This window comes from Vipera berus (assembly GCF_964194415.1).
Source record: "Vipera berus genome assembly, chromosome: 2".
Taxonomy (NCBI): Eukaryota; Metazoa; Chordata; class Lepidosauria; order Squamata; family Viperidae; genus Vipera; species Vipera berus.
In genome coordinates this window covers 234,776,175-234,801,493 of record NC_138203.1, presented here as the reverse complement: position 1 = coordinate 234,801,493, position 25,319 = coordinate 234,776,175, and the positions used below count along the sequence as shown (strand labels likewise).

The following is a 25,319-nucleotide window of genomic DNA, read 5'->3' as shown; positions in this document are numbered from 1 at the left end:
TCTGCCAACAGTACTAAAAACATTGGCTTTATTTATCAATCACATTTATATGACCACTTATCTCACAGAAAGTTATTCTGGGTGGTGTACAGCAATTGAATAAAACAACAGATCAAAACAACTATTCTAAAATTTTTAGAAATCATTATTAAAATAAGGACCCAAATCCAAACCCATCCAGTCTTGCCAGGGTTCAGCTGAAGACTGTTGTACCCCATTCAGATCCTATAACTTCAGATACACTTGTATACTTAGGCATTTTAGCCTTCTCTTTTGAGGGAATTAATTTGGAAATCTTGCAGGATTCCAGTAAAGAAAGCCCTAGTTTAGGCTTATATCATTTGCTTTTCATGTTCTACTCTCGTTTTTCTAACCTAGGTCATTCCAGGTTTCTATAATCTGTGATATTTGATCATACTAGCTAAATGGAAATTGCAGTTTATAATATATGGAAGATTCAAGCTTAAGAAGCTGGTGGTAATTGTTTGGGAGATAATTGAATGCATAAACTGCCAATTAATATATTCTTTTTACTTCACTCTGGAATACGATTCTATTTATGTTGACACCATAAATAGCTGTGGTAGGCAGTGAGATATACAGAAGTGGATTTTAGACAGAGGCAATAATGCCGGCATTCATGCCAGTTATGTTTCAATTTTCTTAGCTGCTCTTGATCACAGCTTTTAGTTCAGTTATAAAAGCGGAGTGGAAAATGAAGCTGCTGCCAGCATAGATATTTGAGATGCATGGTGAAATTGCTTCATGCAGACAAATTGCATTTTGTCCATTCTCCAAGTATTAATATTTAATGAGTGTAAGCATCCCTTTAAACCAGGCATGTCAAACTGCCGGCCCATGGGCCTGATGCATTATACTGAAACCGCGCCCACCCCATTGCTGGCAATGGGGACAAAGTTGCGATATATCGCACGATGTCACATGACATCGCAGGTTTGACATGCCTGCTTTAAACAAAAGCATAGGCAATGTATAGAGAGCATAAATTCTTGCTAGTGTTACTTAGAACTGGAATATTTACTATTTGAGGACTTACGCATTGTGCAGACTGATGCTCAGCAGTTAAGATATCTAAACTATAGAAGTAATTTTTAGCTGTTGTGAAAGTTGTAATCCAACGCTTTTGAAATGCGCCAGTCAGAAAAGGTTTTCCCTTAGCTAACATTTCCCTACTTTTCAGTTTAGCATTGCTGATGAGTTTTTCAAATGTTTAAACTCAGCAAAGAGAGAGCTGGTTCAGGGAGCTATACTAGATAACTCACATTTGTGTACTGGAAGCTTAAGGTAGGCTTTATAACCAAATAGTGTACAAGTAGGTCTCAACTTACAATCACAATTGGGATCAGAATTTCTGTTGCTAAGCAAGTTTGTTGTTAAGTGAGTCATATCCAATTTTACCTTTGATGCCATTGTTGTTAAGTGAATCATATGGTTGTTAAGTGAATATGGCTTCCCCCACTGATTTTGCTGTTGGAAGTCACCTGGGAAGGTCACCCCACGACACTGCAGCCACCATAAATATATGATGGTTGCCAAAAGGTGCCGGAACTCACACATGTCATACAACCCACCTTGCCTACCCTACAAGGTTCCATCCAAAAAAGGTGCCGGAACTCCGTTCTGAGCGTTCTATGAGAAAAAAAGCCCTGTATATAGCTAATGTCTAATGTAACATGTCTTTTTAAATCTATTAGTGTGCTTGCTCATTATTTATTAATTGTTAGAAGACAAATAATTAAATTCTGGCAAGATTATTCTGTTAAATCCTCTGAAGTCTTCTGGAAAAAAAGACTTGAAGGAAAAGCTGTAAAATTACTAAATATTGTAAAATTTATGGGAGAATATATTTATAGCAGGAACAATGACTCCACAAGTATGACTAATTCAGAACCGTATTTCTGTAACGTAGAACTAAGTAGAAATTACATAATCCTACCTATTAAGCAAGTGACACACTTTTACCTAACTTAATGTTGGGTTCATTTAACATATTAGACTAGGGTAAAGTAGAGTTGTTGGGTCTCTGGATTCACTGAATTATGGAAACAAAGCCATAAAAATACAAATTATAAGAATTAATAGTAAATCCAGTTACATTGGAGATAAGGAGCACTCTGCTTTTTCCACAGGTGTGCAATTCAGAATGATCGCCTCAATCCCTGATTCTGGTTTCTCCTTATCAACAGTATCTCCATCTTCTTTGACTTAATTTCAGTTTGCTTTTCCTCATTCAGACCAAATTCAGATAAAAGTAGTAGAACTAGGTATCATCGATTTACTGTACATCAATATTTCCAGTAATTTCATATAGGTTTTGCACAGTGTGAGGGAGAAACCCAAGGACATTAAAAATCAATGTAGATTCAAACATTTCCCCAGTACCATGGGCTTGGTGAGTATAAATAGGACAAAAATCAGAACCATTACAAAACAGTTCCTCTAAGATCTAATCCCATAGAAAGGTACCATAGTTGATATTGAAAGGTAGCTAGAGGATCACTATTAGAATATTAGATCATATTCTCCTAATGCTATGTCCTGGACACAAATGGATCCCAGTCTCTAATTCCTCCTCACACTACTATTGAGTTTTTACTTTATTTTTTTCCTTAGTTTTAAACACTTAAGAATTAAAAGAAAATCAAGTATGAGTCTAGTATGGGAAAAGTATTAGAAGATAGATTAATCATCCAACAAAATTAAATCAAAAGTGGATGTGAGGGAAGGGTATGTGAAAGCTAATTGGACCAGAGGGAAAAGAACTATATGACAGAGAAGCATAGAGTTATGCTGAGAAGTATGAACAAGGACGTTTGGTAGAATGATAAAGCAGAAGAAACTGTGGATAAGAAGTATTGATAAAAAGGGTGAAAGGAATAGATCTGTATAGAGAAAATGATAGTTGCAAACAGAAATAGGTGCTCCATCACTGGTGGTTTTTAAGAAGAGATTGGGCAGCCATTTGTCTGAAATGGCATAAGGTCTCCTGTTTGAGCAAGGGTTGGACTAGAAGACCTCTAAGATCCCTTCCAACTCTGTTACGCTATTAAACGGTTTAATTAGAGAAAGCAAGGACAGTTAAAAGAAGCAGAGAAAATAGATATTGATTTTGATGTATATAGAAATTGTTTTGAAAATGGGTGAAGCAAACTAAGGAGTGCCATGAGTAAATTGACTGGGGAAAAAATAATGGCTTGGGATGAAACCGAAGTTAAAAAAATGAGAGAAGTAGTATTTTGGAGATTTGTATGGCAATAATATGAGAGCCACTTTGGCGTAGTGGTTAAAGGCATTAGGCTAGACACCTTCTGCTCCTGCTTCAGGCACTAGCTCAAGGGGTCCCCAGTCCGTGGACCAGTACCAGGCCGTGGCATGCCAGCAACCAGTCCGCACAAACAAGCAAAGCCCCATCCGCGGGATGCAGGCAGCACACACAACCACTCCCCCTCTGGTCCATGGAAAAACCTCTCTCCACGGAAACGGTCCCTGGTGCCCAAAAGTTTGGGGACCTCTGCACTAGCTGGCTGGGCTTGGGATAGTCACAGCCCTAGGAAGGAGGCAATGGCAAACCACTTCTGAAAAACCTTGCCAAGACTGTTTAGGCAGTCTCCAAGTTTTGGTATATGACAGAGGAGTAAATGTGTCAGACTAAATATAATGCTTTAATAGTTGTATTACCCAATAAACAATAAAAGAATGTATTCCATTGATTATTTAGCATATTTATGAATATATAAAATATTTGGAGATGTGAAAGTTCTTTGTCAGTCATGCTCCATTTTTGGCTGAGAACTCAAATGACATGCTCGGAAAGTTAGATTACACGGCGTAACAAGTGTGGAACTCAAAATTAAGACTTGAGTTTTGCTTGATGGAAAAATGGAGTGCATGATTGCAAGTTATGTGGTAAATAGCCAAAAGTAGAAATGGGAAATGAATGGAGCAATTTTAAGGTGTGCAAATGCTGGAAGAAAAGTAACAGATAGGATATAGTTTGAGAAAACTCAATGTTTGTTGAAGAAGCAAAGGTGGCTGCATTTAAGGGAGTGGATCGGTCTTCATTATATGGAATTTCTGGAGTGGAAGGCTCATTCACTGTTCATTGTTACACTAAGGATATCTTAAGCTTTCTGTGGAAAACTATATAGAAGGATTCCTAAAAGTTCTTTATAGTCTGGGAATAATTGGAAATAACCATCTTGATCATTCGTGCCAAACATATTCCCAGGTAAATCTTATTTTAAATTACTGTAGGAAGCTTGTTAATGTCCTTACTGCTCGGTTTGAGAAAGGTACAGTTGGTATCATAACTCTCATCCAAGAAACCACTTTGTTCTGTCTTCATTCAGAACCCACAGAATAAAAAAAGCTGCTTGGTGTCATATCTCTTCCAGAGGAGCTAGCAAACTGAGTTTAAAATCACACCATTAAAAGTGAGGTCTTATGGAGAAAAGAAATTATGAAGTGCTTTCTCCATGAAGGAAGGAATGTGATTAAGCATTCTGAGCCCACACATGTTGTTGTAATCTGATTGTGCAGACTTGTGCTAAGTACTGTTTCTATGGTTACCTGAGGGAATAAAGAGAAATACAGCAATAAAAAAATAGAATTATCAGGAAAAGCTTGCCTTACATGGGCAAATACTAAAATTCAATCCTTTACCTCAGTTGTGTTTATCAAAATAGCAAGCAGTTCATTACAGCCCCTACATAATCATCTGACTGGAATCTAAAGTCTTCCAAAAGTTTACTGTTGCACGCTAAGGCATTGGCAAAGTTATTTAGTTGGGAAAATGAACTTACATATAGACTGGTATGCCTTAGAAGAAATAAGTCAACAGTGAAGTTATACCTTAAAATAGCCACAGCAATCTTTTGCAACCTGAGCAAATTTGGAATATGTAACACTTTAACTTGTGGTTCTCTGACTGAGTATTTTGAGGATTGAAATCTGCATGCTGAAAGCCACCAGTTGGAAAACACTGATTTTACAGTATCCTTTTTTCTCAAAATAGTACAATGGTGTTGGTTTTGAGTAATTAGCCTCCTATGAAATACCATTTTTTGTGTCAGAAATAAACCGTAACTCCAAAAGGATATGGACACGAAATACCAATAATTAATGCTGGGACATTTCTCTATATTTGTAATAACTATGCACTGGCTCCTGGCATAGAGTGCCAATTTTTATAGATGTGTCGAATTTCATATTTTGTATCAAATGTGCGGTTGATAGTCCTCATTTTATCTTTAAAAATCTACTTTTTCATGGTGTTTTTATCACTTAAATAAGTGTGTTAAAATTTATAGGAAAGTGCATACTTGATAGCATTCCATAATGTTTTATAAAACTAATGAAATGTTTAGGAGTGAAAAATGTTAGTAGTTCCCAACTCTTTGACAGATTAGAAGAAAGAGATTTAGGAGATAATTTTCTGACAAATGGTCCTCTTGTTTACCAGTAAAGAGGAATATTTGTAGTTCAGATGAAAGGAGAAGTCCTTGGTGCTCTCTGAGCTTGGTTCTTTTCTTGCAGACGTTTCATGACCCAAACTAGGTAACACCATCAGTGCTAGTGATGATGATGCCTTGAAAATCATAATGACTCGCACTGATGATGTTACCTAGTTTGGGTCATGAAACATCTGGAAGAAAACAACCAAGTCCCTTTGTTGCCGAATAGTTTGCCACGGGAGATCTGCCCTCGAGACCCTTTGTGTCTTTGGGAAGCAATTTGAAAAAAGTTCTTCCAGAAGGCCTTTTTAATTAATGGAAGATGATGTCTTAAAGTTATTGATGTTGTCTGAAGATAATTTTAAATTTTATAATTGTCTTTACAGTCCTTATACTATTGTATCCTGGAAGTTTTCCCTTGAAGGTGCTAAGGGTGGCATAACTGCAGAGTTTTAAATGGATGCTTCTATTTTACTGATTGATATTTGCTTGCTGTTGAAATTTCTTGGATGAATTTGTGTTAAAATTGCAAAGATTTTTTACTGTGCGTATGTATAAATGCTTTCCGCACCAAGCTTAAGCCTTGTAGGTGTGCTGTGTTATTAATTTTGCTTTGTTTATAGTATCACTTAGCCATGTAAGTGTTAATATTTGCAGCTGTGCTCTGCTAGTACTGAGTAGCTCCGTTGGCATTTGGAAAGCAATGCTGTCATGAACAAGAAGTGTGCATGAGAGTTGTGGCTTTCAACGATTTATTCATAATTCAAATGAAAATTATTTCAATCTAGCAAATGTTAACACATTGAATCCCCAGCACTGGAGATAATATGGAGGAAATGAATCCCATGCTACGTGGTCTTTAAAAATAATGGCTAGTTTATCAAGCATAGCTAAGATTGTTGTTGTTTTTTAATAACTGCTTCATTAGGTTAAGGTTTGCTCCAAATTCCAAAGAGAAAATTAGAATTATAAGCAGTACAGTAAAACCATGATTTACTCAGCGCAACAGATTTTCTTAGAAAGGACTAAATGTCAGTGCAATTTTATTTCATTTATTATTTATATTTCATGTTTCTAGACCGCCCATGTCCCTCACAGAAGGAGTATTTGAGTACTGCATTTATCATTTGTGTAACAATGTTGTGATGCAAATGATAAGTTGTGTCATTTGCATGATGATGTTCATCATGTAAATAATGTAATTTGGTTTGCTATGATCAAATGCTCTTTGATTTACTAGAATTTGGGAAATCATGGAACTCTGCACCCTCCATTAAAATTTCACTGTATGATTTTGGAAGTTATTTGTTGTAGTTTCTTACTGAAAAATACATGATTCAACTGTGTCTTGATATCGTTTTTTAAAACTAGCTGCAACCTTTGAATTTGGGCACTTCCCTTTTTTTGGTACGCAATAATTCCTGTAGCATTACATCTATGTTAAGAAGCTTGCATTCCATAATGGCATTTTCTTTAGTATTCAACATTTGTGAATCTTAAACAGCACAATATAGGTACTAATAGGTGTTCACAACTTACAAGCCTAATAAATAATTATAGTCTTGCTGGACATTTTAAATGAAACTACTATTCTATACTTTGTTGGAATTTCAGTTTGCAGTAGATTGCATAATTATACTTAAGACAGTTGCAGAGCAGATGTTTCATGTAACCTCAGGGGCTATGCCTAATGTACAGTTTTGCTGTGCATTCTGTTTTCCACTCTTTCTCCAATATTGGAATTGTGTGTGTGTGTGAGGGAAACCATTTCTTAACAAAAATAAGAATTGTGGACTTTTCTCCCAAGTTGAATCTCTGGTAGGACTAACATTTTTTCAAAGAGGAATTTCTGACACTTAACCTGAAATTTAAATAATTTTTCATAAACAACTTTAAGAAGATAACTTAGGTTATTTTTTTCTGGTTTAAGCCAAAAAAGAAAAAAAAATGGAATGCTTTTAAGACTGATAGCATTCAGCATTACTGAAGTTTCTGGGGAATCTTTTTTTCTTGCTTTTATACTTTCTGGGGCACTTAAGTTGAATAGCTAAGCATTCTCTCTCTATATTTGATCAGTAGCCAAGCAGAGGCTTTTTTTTGCAATGAAGTGATTCCATCCTTACATCTGTTTTGAGAAAGCAATATCTAGTACCTAATTTGCAAGGATATGAAATATTAATATGTTATCTGTATTTTGACTTGTCTGTAAAAGCAAATGAATTGCAGAGTAAGACACTTATATTGTAATTTCTTTTTGTCTAGTAAGTGCACTTGAATATTCATCTGAATTCTGTAATAATGACTTCTAGAAAGAAAGTATTACTCAAAGTCATCATTCTTGGAGATTCAGGGTAAGTACTAGTATAATATTATTTTGCCTTAAAAACAGTCAGCAAAGAGAATTACATTCCACTAAGGCATACAAAATACTCAAATTTTGCTGCAATTGAAATGAAATGAATAATGGAAAACCTCTCAGCTTACCAAGGTTGTCAAAAAAAAGAAGAGCAAAACAACTGAACATAGCCCAAGGATCATGTAAATATCTAGCTTAAAAATGTATACTATGCTACGACTCCTTATCATACAAAGTAGTATGATAAGGTAACAAACCAATACCAAACAGGGGTTGCAGTACTGAGTAAATTGTTAAAGCAGCCACCGTAATAATAAGGCACAATAGTTTTAATCAAATGACAACATATGTGGTCTTTGACTTACAGCCACAATTGAGACCAGAAAGTCTGTTGCTCAGTGTGGTGGCTAAGTGAGTCAGGCCTGATTTTACAATCTTTTTTTTTTGCCATGGTGGTTAAGTAAATCACCCCAGTTATTAAGTGATCATATGGTCATTAAATGAATCCAGCTTTCCCCACTGACTTTTGTTTGTTAGAAGCCAGCTGGTGAAGTCATAAATGGAGATCGCATGCCCCCCCCCCCGGAATGCTGCAACAATCCTAAATACACGCCAATTGCCAAGCACTCAAATTTTGATCACATGACTGTAGGGATGCTAAGGCGGTCATAAGTGTGAGGACCAATTGTCACTTTTTTTCAGTGCCATTGTAACATTAAATGGTTGCTAAATAAGGTCCATTGCTGAAGCCCGCCAAGGAATTTCCCCTCTCTGCATGGAAGCGACAGGAACAGACCTCAAATCCTCCCATCTCCTCCGCTTGCAGTCTTCCCTGCCGGTTTCTCCAGCGTGAGTGGAGAATCCACAGACAGGCTGATCATGCCTTTCTGCTCTAGAGACTAAGTCAATCAACCTTTGCCATGCCTCTCTTCCTCCGGCTAGGAATCCCCAGTCACGACTTAGTCTTAGCCCAAGAGAGATGTGGTGAAGATTGGCTCTAGCACAGGGGTAGGCAATCTCAGCTCTTTTATGACTCATGGACTTCAACTCCCAGAATTCCTGAGCCAGCTGGCTCAGGAATTCTGGGAGTTGAAGTCCATGAGTCATAAAAGAGCTGAGGTTGCCTACCCCTGCTCTAGCAGAAAGACAACACTGTGGGATAATTTTGACTTCTGAGGAAGCCAGCAGAAAAGATTGCAAATGGCAACCACATGATTGTGGTTCACTTGGCAACCTGCCAAGCACCCAAAATGTGGTCGCATATTCACAATGGGATGGCAATCACAAGGGGATGACTTAGTGTGACCCTTTATGACATCCATAAGTGCTTTACAGACTATTAAACACTCTTTCCATGTCCACCATAATTTTGTACGGTCGTTAAATGGTCGGTTGTAAGTTAGGGACTATCTGTGTGTGGCAAAGTGCTATGTTTCAGTTACAGGAAAGCTGCAACTGAAGACAAAGCTTTTTAATCCTTTGATTCCTTCTCTTAATGTTAAATCCTGCAAGCAACAGATGTAGCTGCAGAATTTAAGTAATAGAATTCATAATTCTGTTCCTTTGAATAGGCTGAGTTTATAATTCCCTTTCACCAATGTGGGTGACAGTATTAATACAACACATCTGAAAGATCATAGACTAACCTTGATTCATAAATCAATTTTAAATCGATTTGATTGATTAAAGTTAATATTTAACATGTTATGACCAGTTACTTATACTGTATTCTAGAAATGGTAAATAGCAACATGCTGTTATAATGAACACTTAAAAGCATCCTTCCAATCTGTATATTTTAAAATGTTGATGTAGACTACCGGTTACTTGGAGCAGAGATTTTTGCAGTTTTTCTGCAGCTGCAGGATAATGTATCCCTGACCCTAGTTCAATATGTAATTTCCAAATGAATCAGTTGCAGGCTTACTGTCAGTTGACTTGAACTCAAAACATAAATATAAGTAAACTGAATGTATTAATTGTAGAAATTTAAGATACAGTAGAGTACTCGAGTTATGACAGTAATGGAGTGTGCCATTTTAATGGCATTTTTGCAGCATTAGTTAAGTAAGCCCGTTGTTCACTGTGGCGCTGTTTTGCAGAAAACTGGAAATAAGTGCCAGTTTTCAACAAGACCATCATGAAATGTGGTTGTGGGATGCTGCAGGTGGCCACAAGTGCAGCCCTGATGCCAAGAGCCCAAAGTGCATTCATATGACCAGGGGAGGGGGTGGGGGCAAATGTTGGAACTTTGGATCGGGGTCACAGGTCCCCCTTTTCAGGTAGGTTGTAACTTTGAATGGTTGCTAGGCAGCCAGTCATAAGTCAAGGACTACCTATATATCATGGTTGTCAAACTCGCGATGTCACGTAACATGTCGTGACGTATTGCGACTTTTTCCCCCCCGTTGCCGGCAATGGGGTCGGCACGGTTTTGGCATGACACATCCAGCCCGTGGGGCGGCAGTTTGACACCCCTGCTATATATCAAAAAACAAGAGAAGATGCATGCAAACTAGCATTTTATCTGCCCCAAATTTAAACTTGGATTGAGCATATTATTGAGCTTGTGTTATTGTTTCCTTGGCTTGAATTCTCTTCTGTTTGCATAGGGTGGGAAAGACGTCTCTTATGAATCAGTATGTTAACAAGAAATTCAGTAACCAATACAAAGCTACAATAGGAGCAGACTTCCTGACCAAGGAGGTGATGGTGGATGACAGATTAGTCACAATGCAGGTAAGAGTGTGCTTTTAGCATTTTTTTAATAGAAGACCCCATTTCTGTTTTGCATTAATTAATGTATGCCAACTCTACTTACATTAGCCTAAAATGTTATATAGGACATTTCTTACATTTTTTTTCAGATTTTGCAGGGGTGTGCAAGCTCAGCTGTGATTTTAAAATCTAACAAGATAGTGGGGTCTTCAGAAACTCAAACTTCATAAATTTGAAACTAGGACAAAAATATGCCTTTGTGTATTACTGTGGGACATCCCCTCCCCACCCAAATGATCTGAGAGAGACAAGATTTTCCCAGTATACACATCTGAGAGAAATCAGAGGGGTCAGCACCCAGGAATGACCTTCTCAATGGTGACCTCCTACTATTACAGCCTACCCCTGAGGTCGGATGTATCCTTGTGTCTTTTGAAAAACAATGGTACAGACAATCCTGGTTAGGACATTCAGGTAGCAAAGTCTTTCTAATGATGGCGGTAATTTTTACTCAATGGCTTTGTTTTTAATGAATATTTATGGATGCTTTTAGTCTCATCATTTTGTTTTATTTTTATGGCAAGCTGACTAAAGTTGTCAAACTAAGCCGTACACAATAAATGCTACAGATTAAAGTTACCATATGGGAATTGACTTGATTTGATAAACTGGCCATCTTATGAAGGTTTGGGGTCTTACATGGTTGGCGTTTCCTGATAATGATAATGAGAAAGATAATGAATTGATTGTCAAATTCTACTACTTTTCTTTAATTATGGGCTCTTACTATTGCTGTACCTAATGGATAATATCAGGCTAGCCTTCAGGATTCCGAGTTCAAATATTAATAGATATCATTAGTTCACACATCTGGGCCTGTATTATTCCAGAGTGGTTGTAAAGATAGCTCAGGAGATCTTCCACTCTGAATTCCATAGTAAAATTAAAAAGTAACTTCTTCCTAAAAATCCTTCTTAAAAGGTTGATACTGTGTGTGTGTGTGTGTGTGTGTGTATACTGCTCAAAAAATAAAGGGAACACAAGATGAGACATCCTATTAAATACAGTACATTGTGTTGTTTAAGTGTTCCCTTTATTTTTTTGAGGTGTGTGTGTGTGTACACAGACACACACACACACACACATATAATTTTTCCCATTGCCGGCAATGGGGTCGGCACGGTTTTGGCATAACACATCCGGCCTGTGGGGTGGTAGTTTGACACCCCTGCTATATATCAAATATATATACTGTATATAGTCCTGCAGCCTACCTTCAAGGATGGCAGTTAGCCCCAGAACTGCATGGTTGCTTTTGCCACGCTGAGGGTCTGGGGCTTCTTGGCATGCCACAGCTCTGGGGCTGCAAGAACACACACGCATACACACCTAGACGTGCAGTACAGCGTGAAGCTTCAGCTGCCTGAACCCGACCTAGCAGCACAGCACAAAAACGCAGCATCCCAGGAAACCACAGCCATGCCAGCGCTCTGTCCCAGTTTCCCTCACCGCCCTGTGCTTGGCTGCTCCACCTGACCTTGCTCCAGCTGCTAACGAGGCCTGCCTCCCACCCTGACCTTTTGTGAGGCAACTATTGGCTCTATGGTCCATCTTCCCCAGATTTTGTGAGGAAACCACGGGGGGGGGGGGAAGTGTGTTGAGAAGAAAGTCTCATACGGCGGGGCCAGCTGCCTCACAAAGAGCCATGCTCGGCCCACAGTAGGAGCAGCAAGAAAGTGAAGGCTGGCTTAGGGCACTAGGGGTTACAGAGTGCCGAAGGCCAAAAGAGGCACAGACGGAGGGAGTTGGAGAACCCTGTAAATGTTGTAAACGCAGACAGGCTACCAAGCACCTGAATTTTGATCGTGTGACTGCAGGGGTGCTGCAGTGGCTGTAACTTTGGGGGCTAATTGTACGTCTCTTCGTTCAACCCTGCTATAATTTTGAATGCTTGCTGAACGAATGATTGTAAGTTGGGGACTCCCTATAATTTGGCTGGCATCACAATCTCCACTGTCCTACGCGGATATGTAAAAGTTATTAATAAGGGTTTAATTTAATTTTAATTTAATAATATTTCTATACCGCCCTTCTCCCTAAGGACTCAGGGCGGTTCACAGGGCAAGAATAAAATACAAAATTACAAATATTAAAAAGAAATTAAATAATTGCCCGATTTTAAAACAATTGATATATTACAATTATAAAACCCCAAAGATAATATTAAGAATACAAAAAAAAAACCCCACCAATCCCCCATCAGGCTAGGCCGGCTTGTACAAACAAAAACATCTTGAGATCGCGACGAAAGGAGCGAAGATCGGGCGCCATCCGGAGCTCTACCGGTAACTGATTCCATAGCTCCGGAGCGCCCACAGAGAAGGATCTGTCTTTGTTGTCTGTCTTTCACTGTGCTTTTACAATGGGGAAATGCAGCTTAAACATCTTGTGCTGTCTTGACTCAATAAGGCCTGTCTGGAGAATTTGAGTTTGCTTTCTTTGGTGGAAACTGAAGCCTGTTTTAAATATTTAAGTTTGATGTGAGGTTTTTCTCGAAAAGGAGTCGGGTTCATGAGTCTGACTCTCCAGCCTTGCCTTTTGCCTTCAAGTCTTGATCTCTGTTGCCCAAAATGGACTTGCTCACCACTACTCAGTTAAAGCAAATAAAATTACCCTTGCTCTTGTGGTTTATTGTTTATTCATTGATGAATTCATTATTTACAGCGCTGACGCAAATGAATCTAGTTGATTATTTCAATTTCAAGTCTGTCTGATTTCATTGCAAGTCTGGGTAGCTTACAGATAAAAATTGAAATATGTCAAAGGGGGAAGAAAAAGACAGCAGCCAACAATCAACCAAAGGGGCGACCCCCATCATAGCTCGGGGACCGGAAGAATAGCTGGCTCGTAGGCATTTACTTACTTACTTAAATTTGTTAGGACTACCAAACTCCAGACATTGCAGAAAGTCAGAAGTGGGGAGGGAGTAGTCCAGATCTCCAGGGGACTATAATTCCTCTGGGAAGACACGTTTCCTGGGTCCTATAACATATCGCTGCTTAATTGACAGTGACCCAGCCAGGTAACCAGGCTTTACAGGCCACGTAGGGCTTTATAGGTGATAAACCAATACCTTGAATTGAACCTGGTAGGGGAGCCAAGCTGAGCTTCTGACGCTCAGAAGTTTTTATTTGCTTTCTCTTTCTGTAGTTTAGCCAGACCTGTGGTGGGTTGAGGTTTCCTCTTTGGTTTTCCCCTGGTTCCCCCAAGGGCTGGTGGGGAAGGGGCATGGTGGGAGCAGCAGCAGCAAGGAAACCCTAATTTTCCAAGTGCTGTTCATCCCAAGGGAGGAGATAATTTATCTCAGAACCAAAGTGCTCAAAAGAAGGTCTGGGCTGACTTTGGCATTCCTTATTTGTGGCAATGGAGAAATTGGGCTGAGAGGATTAAAACTACTCACGCTGGTTCTATAAATAAGAAAGAGGAGGAGATCTGAAGCCAACTTCCTTTGCCACCCCTGCATTTGTAGAGAAGCTGACGGCCGCTTTGATATAGGGCCTCTTCGTGTGACTGAATCAGATTTATTCCCCAGGTAGGCAAGAAATGTTTCAAAGACAAGAGGCAAAGTGCACAGGGTCTCCACCTGTATGAGGAAAGGAGGAGAGCTATTCCCACATTTTAAAACATCAGATTCTCTTTGATTTGAACAGACGCTCTGCTACTAAGCTACTGTGTTCTTCTCTTCTCTGCAGATATGGGATACAGCAGGGCAAGAGCGGTTTCAGTCCTTGGGAGTTGCCTTCTACAGGGGAGCAGACTGCTGTGTGCTGGTTTTTGATGTAACAGCCCCCAACACATTTAAAACTCTCGATAGTTGGCGAGATGAATTTCTCATTCAAGCCAGTCCACGAGATCCTGAGAACTTTCCTTTCGTTGTGCTGGGAAACAAGATTGATTTAGAAAATAGACAAGTAAGTGAGATGCCATATTGAAGTAGAATCAGAGCAGAAGTCCCCCTGCCCCTGCCCAAGGATGGATTGCGGAATTAAAACAAGATTTTCAGACTGGATTTTTGCAAAATGTTGTACCAAAGTGCGTGAATAAGATATCTACTTTTGAGAATGCAAATACTGTAGAATAACATCCCTTTGGAAAGAAGCTTTGGGTGTACAAAAAATTCCCGGCACTCATGAGCTCTACAGCTTAGGAAATAATTTGAAGTTCTTTGTTATTGGTAATAAGCAAAGGGTTGCTGGTTAATAGGAATGTATGAACTTAACTGAATTAAAATAACCTTCCTGTATTACCAGGTTACCACAAAAAGAGCACAGGCCTGGTGCTACAGCAAAAACAACATTCCTTACTTTGAAACCAGTGCGAAGGAGGCCATTAATGTGGAACAAGCTTTCCAAACAATTGCACGAAATGCACTTAAACAGGTGAGCCCTACTTAGTGCCCTGTATTGGCAGTCAATTCATATTCCCCTTATAAGATCAGATTAGTGATGACTGCCTATAGACAAAAACAGCCATTGTTGTGTCTCTTATATATTAGCAGTCCTCCAGTTTACTTTTCCAAATAAGAAGATTGTTTGCAATATTTTACACATCCCATTTGAAAAACCTTCTGGGGCCGTGGTGGCGAACCTATGGCACGGGTGCCACAGGTGGCACGCAGAGCCCTCTCTGTGGGCGTGCATGCCGTTGCCTCAGTCTTAGGCCTTCAGCTGGGTTTTATAAAACCTTTTCACTTTAGGCCTCCACCACCATGTACCAAAAAAAGGTTCAATTAATCAATTTCAGCTTCTCTTGGGGGGAAAAAAGTTCTCGCAAAGTTGGAATTGATTGACTGAACTTTTTAGTCCCACCCAGTCTGCAGCTACCACTGCAGCTGCGCCCACCCAAAAGGCCATGCCCACCTGGCACCCGATGATACATAAGTGGGTTTTGGGTTGCAGTTTGGGCACTCGGTCTCTAAAAGGTTCGCCATCACTGTTCTGGGGGATCTTTGGTGTCATTAGGATTTTTTTTAAGAAATAGTCCTATGAGCTACCTATAGTACTCATTTAGTGCTGTTCATGGCAGGAAAGTCTTGGGGTTTCTTTTTTAGGGACAGTTTGGAGGTCAATGTCCATAAGTGTTCCTTGGAATTGAAACTAAGCTTGCATGCCTCCTATTCCCAAAGCAAGAGCTGATCAATTTGAGCAAAGTAATTTTGAACTGTAGTTGGTGACCTCTGTCCTCTTTCCTGGTAGGAAACTGAAGTGGAGCTTTACAATGAATTTCCGGAACCTATCAAGCTAGACAAGAACGACCGGACAAAGGCTTCTGCGGAGAGCTGTAGCTGCTGAGGTGGGGCTGGAGGGATTAAGCACAGTCCTTCACAAACCGAGATATCACACTTAGGCCTTCGACCATAAATGGCCCTTCTCCTGTCCTGGGGGAAATAAAGATACCATTTTCAGTGGCCAAAATTGCCCCCTGACCGTGAACAACTTGTAAACCCATTCATTCCTCCACACGTTCATCAGTACCCTTGCATCCCATTACATTTTTATGGTAGCAGACCTTTCTCCTCTAGTTAAAAAGGAACCTCTTATACATTTGGAACTTAAGCTACATCCAGATGTCCCTTGGAAAGAAACTGTACAGATACTCTGTAACAATTTCCCTTTAATTGTTTTGTGTTTCCCCTGTGAAGGCGGCAACTGGAAAGGCGGATTACTCATAGTTCATTGCAAGCTCAGCACTCAGTCCCACTAGGTTGAGTTTTGTATGTATCTGTTAATGCTTGTTACTTTTAACTAATCAGATCTTTTTACAGTATCCACATATTATGTAATGGCTTCTTTAGGAAAAAGAATCTTATAGTACATGTTAATATATGCAACCAATTAAATGTATAAATTAGTGTAAAATTCTTGAATTACATGTTTAAATACTGAAACACAAGCTGTTTAGGAAATGAACAGGACACTTGTGAAATGCAGCGTGCTAGCAGCACAAGTCCAAATAGAGACAGTATTCTGTACAGTAGAAGCAAGAATTATGTAAACATTTTTATTGATTTAAGAGCCAAAAAGCTTCATCTCCTTGAAAAATACTATCTGGCTTATTTGTAGTGAAAAATTTTCAAATGCATGATTTTGCGTGCCGGACTATTGGACTTCAGAAATTAAATACAGTTTTCAGAATGATTGCTTTGTTTCCTTTTAACCCTTTCACAGTTACTCTACAAAAGTAAACATCCGACTCTTGTAGATACAGCTCCATCTGGGTAGTAGTGACAGTCACTCTTAATGGCCAAGTGTCCTTTCCTCTTCCTCCTCTTCCCGTCACTTGTCTGGATTTCCTCTAATGACACCCTGGCCATTTTGTTCTGCCCTCTACTTATCCTTGCATTTGTAGATTTCTTGAATGGAGCATTTCTGTGTTCCCCCTCCCAACTTGAGGTCTCCACTCTAGTATGTAGCCAGAACTCTTCTGTAAAGAACACACCAATAAACTTAACAAGAACAAAAATTCTTGCTCCCTGTTTCCATGTTTCTCCTTGTGGAAGCTAGCGCTTCAGAGCCAATTTTATGTTTTTATCCTGTGTTCACATTATATGATAGTGGCCTGCCATTAAAAAAGTGGCTAAGTATAAGGTTTCCACTCAGGAGTTTGAGAAAGAACTTATGTGATAAAGGGAAAAAAACTATATGACAGAAATGTATAGAGACTATATTCACTATTGAGTCATATTAAATTATATCAGTCAACCTGTCGGAGAACATCATTGACTTAGACTTGCCCCATATATGCTCCCAGGTTTACTCCAGATGTTGATAGGTTCTGGAGAGCAAATATGCAAAGGATGGGGGGGAAAGGCCAATTCATAAAGTAGTAGTGAAAATCTGTTCCTAACATCGGGTGTATGTAACAAGGATTTTTTTTAACAGTTTCAGGGATATCTAGAGAGAATGGAAGCCACATTTCTAATCGTACAGTTTGTTGTATGTCAGTCAAGCAGAATTGGACATCATAAGTGCCATTTACCCCGATCTTCAGATTTTGAAACTATTTCCAACCATTTTTGGGATTTCCAGTTTCCTTAAAAATCTCCTACTGAGGAAGCCACAATTCTCTAGAGCAGGTCTCCATAAGAGCGTAGATGAGCTAAAGAAAAATGGCCTCTGAAGAAGCAGTTCCAATAGTATAATACCAGTAGATTGCACCATACGTTTTTAATATGGATATGATTTGACTTCACTTTACAAGACAGAGCTGACTTGATTGATAGGGAATATTTCAGATGACCCATAAGATAACATCCGAAGATCCTAATTGTAATTCTAAAAATGGTGAGGTGGCTAACATAAAAACAGTTCTTAAAGGAATTAGGTTAAAGAAATGTTGCTTATAAAGTATAATTTCAAATTAACAAAGAGACCAAAATAAAAAGTACTAGTTTGTCAGATCTTTGTCTGGAATCCTAACTCTGTTTTGTCCTTAGATAGTAGTAGCTTCTGCTTTGTGGCAGTGAAAAGCTTGGTGCTCTAGCAAAGTACTGAATAAATGTTATTGGACACTACATTTCCTCTTATTAAATGGGAATGGCAGATTATTTGCTTTATCAGCCTCTTTAATTTGGTGGATACGCAGTGTTGATGCTTACTCTGAAACTCAGAATAATTCATTGAATTAAATGAACAAAGCCAGCTTGAGCACTAGATAGATGTTCCTTGCTTAAACATAATCAACCTTTTTGTGCCAGTTAAATTGTAAAGTGATCCAATTCGTATCTTCCATGAAGAATCTTTATCTTGTCAAATAAGCTGCAGTTATTAAGCAATTGTGATAAACCAAAACTGAATAAATCATGAATATTGCTTAATGTAGTACAGCAGTCCTGTCAGTATCTCATTAGGCCATGATTGTGTTGTCCTGAGAATGGCCTAGACTCGGATAGATGGCAGTCGGTTTGTGCAGGAGTCACTTCCTGGAATATTGCTTACTCCCACTTTGCCAAACTCCCCTCCTAGTACCTAATAAGGTAGAAATGGTGATCATGATGAAGCAGGCGTTGGCCCTTCAAGTGCCTTTGCTTCTCTTGTTCTACTATCTCTTCTTCTAGACTGAGAAGAGCAAAAACACTTTCCTAGGTTTCACTTTAATGGCATAATATTAAAAAGCTTTAGTCTTGCCTATTGATTGAAAGTAAAAGTTGTATTACGGGTTTGTAGTTGTTTTATTTTTGCAATTCATATTTATGTAATTCTGTTCCAAAAAAGTTGTTATGGGATGTTGGAAACCCTACTTTCCTTTTCCCAATTAACTAGAGGTTTAGGCTAAAATGTCTAAAAGTTCTCGACATTATGTACGCCAACCTGTGATGATATCGGTAGCTAATTAAGAATTTGACACATAATACAAATGGCCTTGGCATGTTTTCTGCATGTTAAGCTGAGCTAAACTGAAGTGTGTGAAATCTAGAGGGGAAAGTGCTTTAGTTTGTGTTGTTCTTTCCAAAATAATAAATTCCATTTGTCTTAACGTATGATTCTTCCTATGCTGAATCATAGGAATATAGCTATAGTTTAGCTCAGCTCAGCTCAGATAGTATTTTATGAAATGTTACACTTAATCTGCTGCTGTTGCTCATAGTTTCTGACGGGAGCATGTTTTCCTAGGTACGTGATCAACCATCATTGTTATACTTCATTGTGAAGACTGGGTCAGTGTCTCAATGTCTGGGCCCTGGTTTCCTGTTGACAAATACTCATGTGATTTCCACATGCATCATTTGCTTCTAAACACGTTTTGATCAGAAACCGGTTCATGAGGAAGAGCATTTGGTACATAGAGTTTTGTCTTATAAAAAAGCTTTTTATCCACAGTTTATAAATGTCAAGACAAGATACATATTTGGAAAGAAAACTTGCAGAACTGTAATTTTCTATGCCAAGCTTTTTAGAGGTACAGAACTGGATGATGACCCACATTAGAGAAGTATTGTCGAGTTATTTTTATTCCTTAGCATAGTTTTCATGTAGGACAGGACTAGGCCACCTTATTTTCACTGCAAGCCAAAGGATTTTGTTGGCTCCAAAGGCTGCAATATAATGAGGATTTTTCAGGTTTATGAGAAGGGAAACTTAGTTTTTCCTTTTTCAAAAACTATTAAGGTTTTTTTTAATATAGTCTACTACACTTTGGAATATTCCCTGATTTCAATTGATGTGAAAAAACATAGTTGCACATCAGAAGCATTGTCAGAGAAGAGTTCGGCATGGGTTACAAAATCTAACACTTATCTTTAAACTAGACAACCCCTAAAGAGAGATATGATGATTCAAAACTATTGATTAATATCTTTTTAGAGCTGTATTTAAATTATAGGCAGCCGTGACAAATATATCTTAAACATAAACTTGTTTGGCTTTTTCTTTTCATAGGCAGTTGTTTTGTTCACCTTCTTACAATCTGTCATTCTAGGAGGCCACTGAAATTCCAGAGTAGAATATAGTATCAGTGTAAAATTATTCTTCATGTATGGGTATGAGTGTATGTATATAAATTTCACATTAGGGCAGGAGGAAACACTGGTACTATAGCACCAGTAGCAACTCTCATACCTTCTTCAGCACAGAGCATTTGTGTCTTTTATAGGGAATTTAATAAATGAAGAGTTTAAAATATGTGAAAAGTTGAATTTGCAAACAATACAAATACTGGATGAGGGGGAGAGAGTGAATGAGCAGATGCTTTACAGCAGGGGTGTCAAACTGCTGGCCCGCAGGCCGGATGCATCATCCGGAAGCCTCGCCCACCCCATTGCCGGCAATGGCAAAATAGTCCCGATACGTCACGTAACGTTGCGAGTTTGACATGTCTGCTTTAGAGCAGGCATGTCAAACTTGCAACGTCACATGACATCGCACAATGTATCGCGACTTTTCCCCCATTGCCGGCAATGGGGTGGGTGCAATTTCGGCGTGATGCATCCAGCCCGCAGACCAGCACTTTGACATGCCTGCTTTAAAGAAATAAACCAGGATTCAACAAGATCTTCACAACTTGTTCAGAAATCCATTTGAATTTCAACTGAGAAACATGCAAAAGTCTTACATTTGATTGGAAAAAAAGTCAAAGGCATGAATATAGACTGGAAGAGGGCCACAGTACATACAAAAGGATTTCAGACTCTTGGTCTCAAGGGGAACATGAATCAGCAATTTATGAAGATGTGAAAAACGCAAATACTGTCCTATGTTGTTTCAACAAGGAGATAGTGTCACGATCAACAGAACTCATTCTGTTTTGATCAGATTGCTTTCAAACGTTGCATGCAGTTTTGAGCACTGTACTTTAGGAAGGATGTTTATCCCCTTCAGAATGGCCAGAGCACAGTGGCTGAGATTATAAAGGGTCTGGGTCAAACTTAAGAGGAATGGTTGGGAGGAGCCATGTATGGTCAACCAACAGAAGGGTTCATGGAGACATGATAGCTGTCTTCAAATATCTCAAGAGCTGTCACTTAAGAGGTGGAGAGAAATGTTCAGTGTTGTTCCAGAAGCCAGGAGAAAAAGCAGTGAGTTTAAATTATAAGGAAATAGATTTCAGCTGGGCCTTGGGGCAAATTTCCTGATCATACCAGCTATTAAAACAATGGAGTTCCTTCGAGAAGTGGTATCTCCTTTGCTGGAAATATATAAGCAGAAGCTGGGTAGCCATCTGTCAAGGATGCTGTAGTAATAGGTTCCTATACTGGATAGTGGGTTGGACTAGGTCAGGGGTAAGCAACCGTGGCTCTTTTATGACTCATGGACTTCAAGTCCCAGAATTCCTGAGCTGGCTCAGGAATTCTGGGACTTGAAGTCCACGAGTCATAAAAGAGCCACGGTTGCCTACCCCTGGACTAGGTGATCCTTTTCACATCTATGATAGAATGTGCTGAGTCTACACAAATGGGAGAAAAATGATTTAAAAGTTGGAACAATTTAAGCTGCACAGGAAGGAAGAAGACAGCAATCAGCATCTAACATTGCTTTAAAAAGCCTATAATAGTGGCTGAGCCAATAAGAGGGTTTTGCCCCATAAGCATTATTGATTCAGTGTATGTAAAATCCATGGCATAAATGTTAGCAGCATGCCATTATTCAGTAAATGAATGCAGGAAATACTATAAATTATGCTGTAGGAAATTCGGTGATTGCATAAGCCCTGTTCCCTCTGGATTCATAGGGGTTAAAGGTTATGCAAAAAGCCTTCAGGCCACTTGCCCTCAATATAGCACAGTTGTTTGGATCCAATACATTACTGCCCTAATACGTTACCAATCAATACAAGAAGATAAATTGTTCTTTTACTCTTTGAAGTCTCAAGTGATTAGTAACTGTTAAATCTGTTTACTTATGTAGTTTTCTTTTCTAATGGACCCAGTATGAAAATGTTACAGGACTACAAGATGGATATTTGGAAAAATAGCATTTTTTCACTGCTTTCAAATTGGGCATCTTGTATTCAGAACTCTGAGTCTATCATTCAGTCAGAGCCCAGCAAAAGAACAAAGGTTCTTGAATACTTTATACCCTGAATATTTTGCTTCGATTAAAAAAATGTTTCAAAAGTAAAAAAAAAATCACAACCTAATCTGCATGAGTCACAGCTTCCTGTTTTTATTGACTAACCAAAATATGCAGACTGTAGGGTTCTGCTGTTTTATTATTATTTATCAAATTTATATTCCACCAAATTTCCAGAGTCTGGTGAGTTTTCAAAAGATTTAAAACATGAAAACAATAAAAGCAAGACACAAAAAAGGGCTAAAGAATAACAAATTGGGTGGAAACAAACCAACCTAAGTTTAAAGGGAGGCTTCACTCATCCTTACTAAGGCCTAGTAAAGAGGCTCCTTTCAAAACACTAGTGGGGGGGGGCGTGCTCAGATCTCAGCGGGAGGCTCATTCCAGAAGACAGGCAGTTCGAGGTTCTGATGGACTGCAGTGCTTAATTAAAGGAATCCAGAGTGTACCAACCTTGCCAGATCAACTTGGCACTTGGGTTATTAAAACCTGGTTATAAAATGTTTATTGCATTTACTTTGTATGCAAAACCATGTCTGTAGGTTCAGAATGATGCAAAGAAATTTTGTATGTTATCTTGAAATTTGGGGACTTGATACGAGAATTCTTCATACTTACAAGGAAGCATGGTAATTTGAAAAAAATCTTTTGGTGTTCCAGATCAAGCCTATGCAGGCTTATTTATTATTAAACTTTGTTGTAGTACAGTATATGCCATGGTAAGAGTTTTTAATCTACTTTGTGCTAATCTATAGATTGTCCCAGATTCTACAATATACACTTTTGTGGCATCCAGGGGAGAGGGTATAGAGAAAAATGTAGATTTTCACTTTGCTTTTACTTGATATGTAGATAACAGGAAGGAATCTCAAGTCCATATGGAGCTGAGATATTCTGCCCCCAGAACACAGGCAGCTCTTTTCGCTCCCCACCCCCAAACAAGAGGAATTCCTCTCAACAGACAGCAGCAGCTTGCAACCTTCCCTGCCAGCTTCCCTACTGACTTTCTGGGGAAGCCAGCAGAGAAGATTGCAAATGGTGATAGCACTAGCACTTAGATTCATACACCGCTTCACAGTGCTCTACAGCCCTCTCTAAGCAGTTTACAGAGTCAGCATATTGCCCCCAATAATCTGGGCCCTTATTTTGCTGACCTCAGAAGGATAGAAGGCTGAGTCAACCTTGAGCCTGTCAGGATCAAACTCCTGGCTGTCGGCAGAATTAGCCTGCAATACTGCATTCTAACCACCACACCACCACAGCTCTTTTTTAATCACGATTGCAGGGTGTTTGGTAAATGGTTGTAAATACAAACAGGTTGCTGAATACCAGATTGCGAATCATGTGACCAGATCGGATGGGTCAGTGGCATGACATTTTATGGCATCTGGAAGTGCTTTACAGGTCATAGAGCACCCTTTCCCAAGCTATTATGACTTGTTAAACAATCCGTCGTAATTTGAGGACTGCCTATACATACCTAATATCTGTGGGAAACAGGACTGTCCATGCTGCTGAACGTCTATCTTATCAAGACAAGAATTAGTAATATTCTATCTGAATTTGCATTATATGTATAATTGAGTCATGCAGGATTAATATGTGTCTTATGTGAATACCAAAAGATTATTTTCCATGTTTGTTGAATATCTGACCAGATATTTAGAAAGAGCTGGATGTCAATTTCTCATTGCTGACAATTTAATTTGAGATAATGTAAACTTTTCCTTTGGTTCAGGGCTTTTCAACCTTTTCACCCATTGTACCACTTTTAGGATATGGCAACATCCGAGTACCACCAGTCACCTAGCAAGGTGTCAAAAACTTGATGACCAAAAAAAAGAGGAAAAAAAGTGATGAAGTACAGATAGTCCTCGACTTACAACAGTTGCCTTAGTGACTGTTCAAAGTTACAATGGCACTGAAAAAAGTGCCCCCCAAGCCACAGCCGAGCAAGACACCTGCCTGCCTGCCTGGTGGCGCTCTTCCTCCTGTCCAAGGTTTTCATTGTTGTGAGCATGTGTTGAGGATTGGCAGCAGGGGTGGGGTGGGGGGTGTTTGGTTTTTATTCCTGTCTGCTGGGTGGTTGCAGCAGGTTTTGGTCACTTCACATGACCCTGGGACACTGTGACCATCATAAATATGAATCAGTTGCCAAGCATCTCAATGTAAATCGCAAGACCCTGGGGATGCTGCAACATTCCAGCTGATCGGTGCTTCTTCTGGGCTCAGAAGCGTCAGGATCAGCGCTGAGCTCCAGCTGGAGCCTGGCACTGATCCTGGTGCTTCCACTGAGCCCTGACAGCCCTGCAGCTCCAGTCATCTCTCGCTCAGGCTTGTGCCTACCACTTTTCTAGGATGGTTGTGTACCACCTGCCAGGTGCCAATGGTTGAAAAGCCCTGCTATAGTTGTCCTGTTTTGATGTAATAGTTGTATTATAAGATGATTTTAGGAAGATAAATACTGTGGTGCTAAAGCGTGTGTACTAAGAACTTAGAATATATTAGTTTATGAAGAACTTCGGATTTTTTGAGCATGGAACTGGAGGCTAAACCATACAATGAACGGTTGTAGGAAGTGGTATATCTAGTCTAACAGAAGAACCAAGGGTGACATGATAACCATCTGAGGGGCTATTAGAAAAGAGGAGGGTCTCTAAAGCACATGAGGACAGGACAAGAGAGATCCAACCTAGATTTAAGAGAAATTCCCTAACAGCGCAGACAATCAGTGAATCGGTTTGCCTTGAGAAGTTGTGGGTGCTCCATCACTGGAGGTTTTCAAGAAGAGATTGAACATCCATTTGTCCTGAATGGTATAGGTCCTGTTGCTTGAGTAGGGGGTTCAACTAGAAGACCTCCAAGGTCCCTTCCAACTCTGTTATCCTATTATTTATTCATTTTAAAATGCATTTTTATGGAATTATATTTTTCCTACTTATTATATTTGTTAATTTTATATATTGCTCTAGATTTCTATTGGTTTCTGTCTGTCTTTTGCAATGAGATAATAATGTAATAAAAGTACACCAAAGCTCAGTCAACAATAAGGGAGAAAAGAATTATTAACTCAGAACAGAGAATTTATGTTATGCAAATACCCAAAACCTGTCCAAGTGGACTAGTTTCCACAGACGTATCTAAAGTAAACCACAATGTTGGCAAAATGAGGATGCACACATGGTGAAGTAATCAAACAAATGT

General features: G+C 39.1%; 1 protein-coding gene across 3 annotated transcripts in view; it reads left to right on the top strand.

The window, feature by feature from the left end:
- Window positions 1-25,088, top strand: part of RAB7A (RAB7A, member RAS oncogene family) — a 30,748-nt gene extending 5,660 nt beyond the window's left edge. The window contains exons 2-8 of one of the 3 annotated variants that reach the window (XR_014025587.1): window positions 7,737-7,825; window positions 10,443-10,569; window positions 14,301-14,519; window positions 14,859-14,987; window positions 15,804-15,900; window positions 19,221-19,385; window positions 23,891-25,088. Coding sequence is in view for 2 of the 3 variants with exons in the window: in XM_081321020.1 (XP_081177146.1) it covers window positions 7,773-7,825; window positions 10,443-10,569; window positions 14,301-14,519; window positions 14,859-14,987; window positions 15,804-15,899 (624 nt within the window). In the remaining variant the exon portion in view is untranslated. Of the gene's footprint in view, window positions 1-7,736; window positions 7,826-10,442; window positions 10,570-14,300; window positions 14,520-14,858; window positions 14,988-15,803; window positions 16,746-19,220; window positions 19,873-23,890 lie in introns of those variants that run through there. The other 2 variants (XM_081321020.1, XM_081321019.1) reach the window with 2 other exon arrangements.
- Window positions 25,089-25,319: the final 231 nt, after the last annotated feature.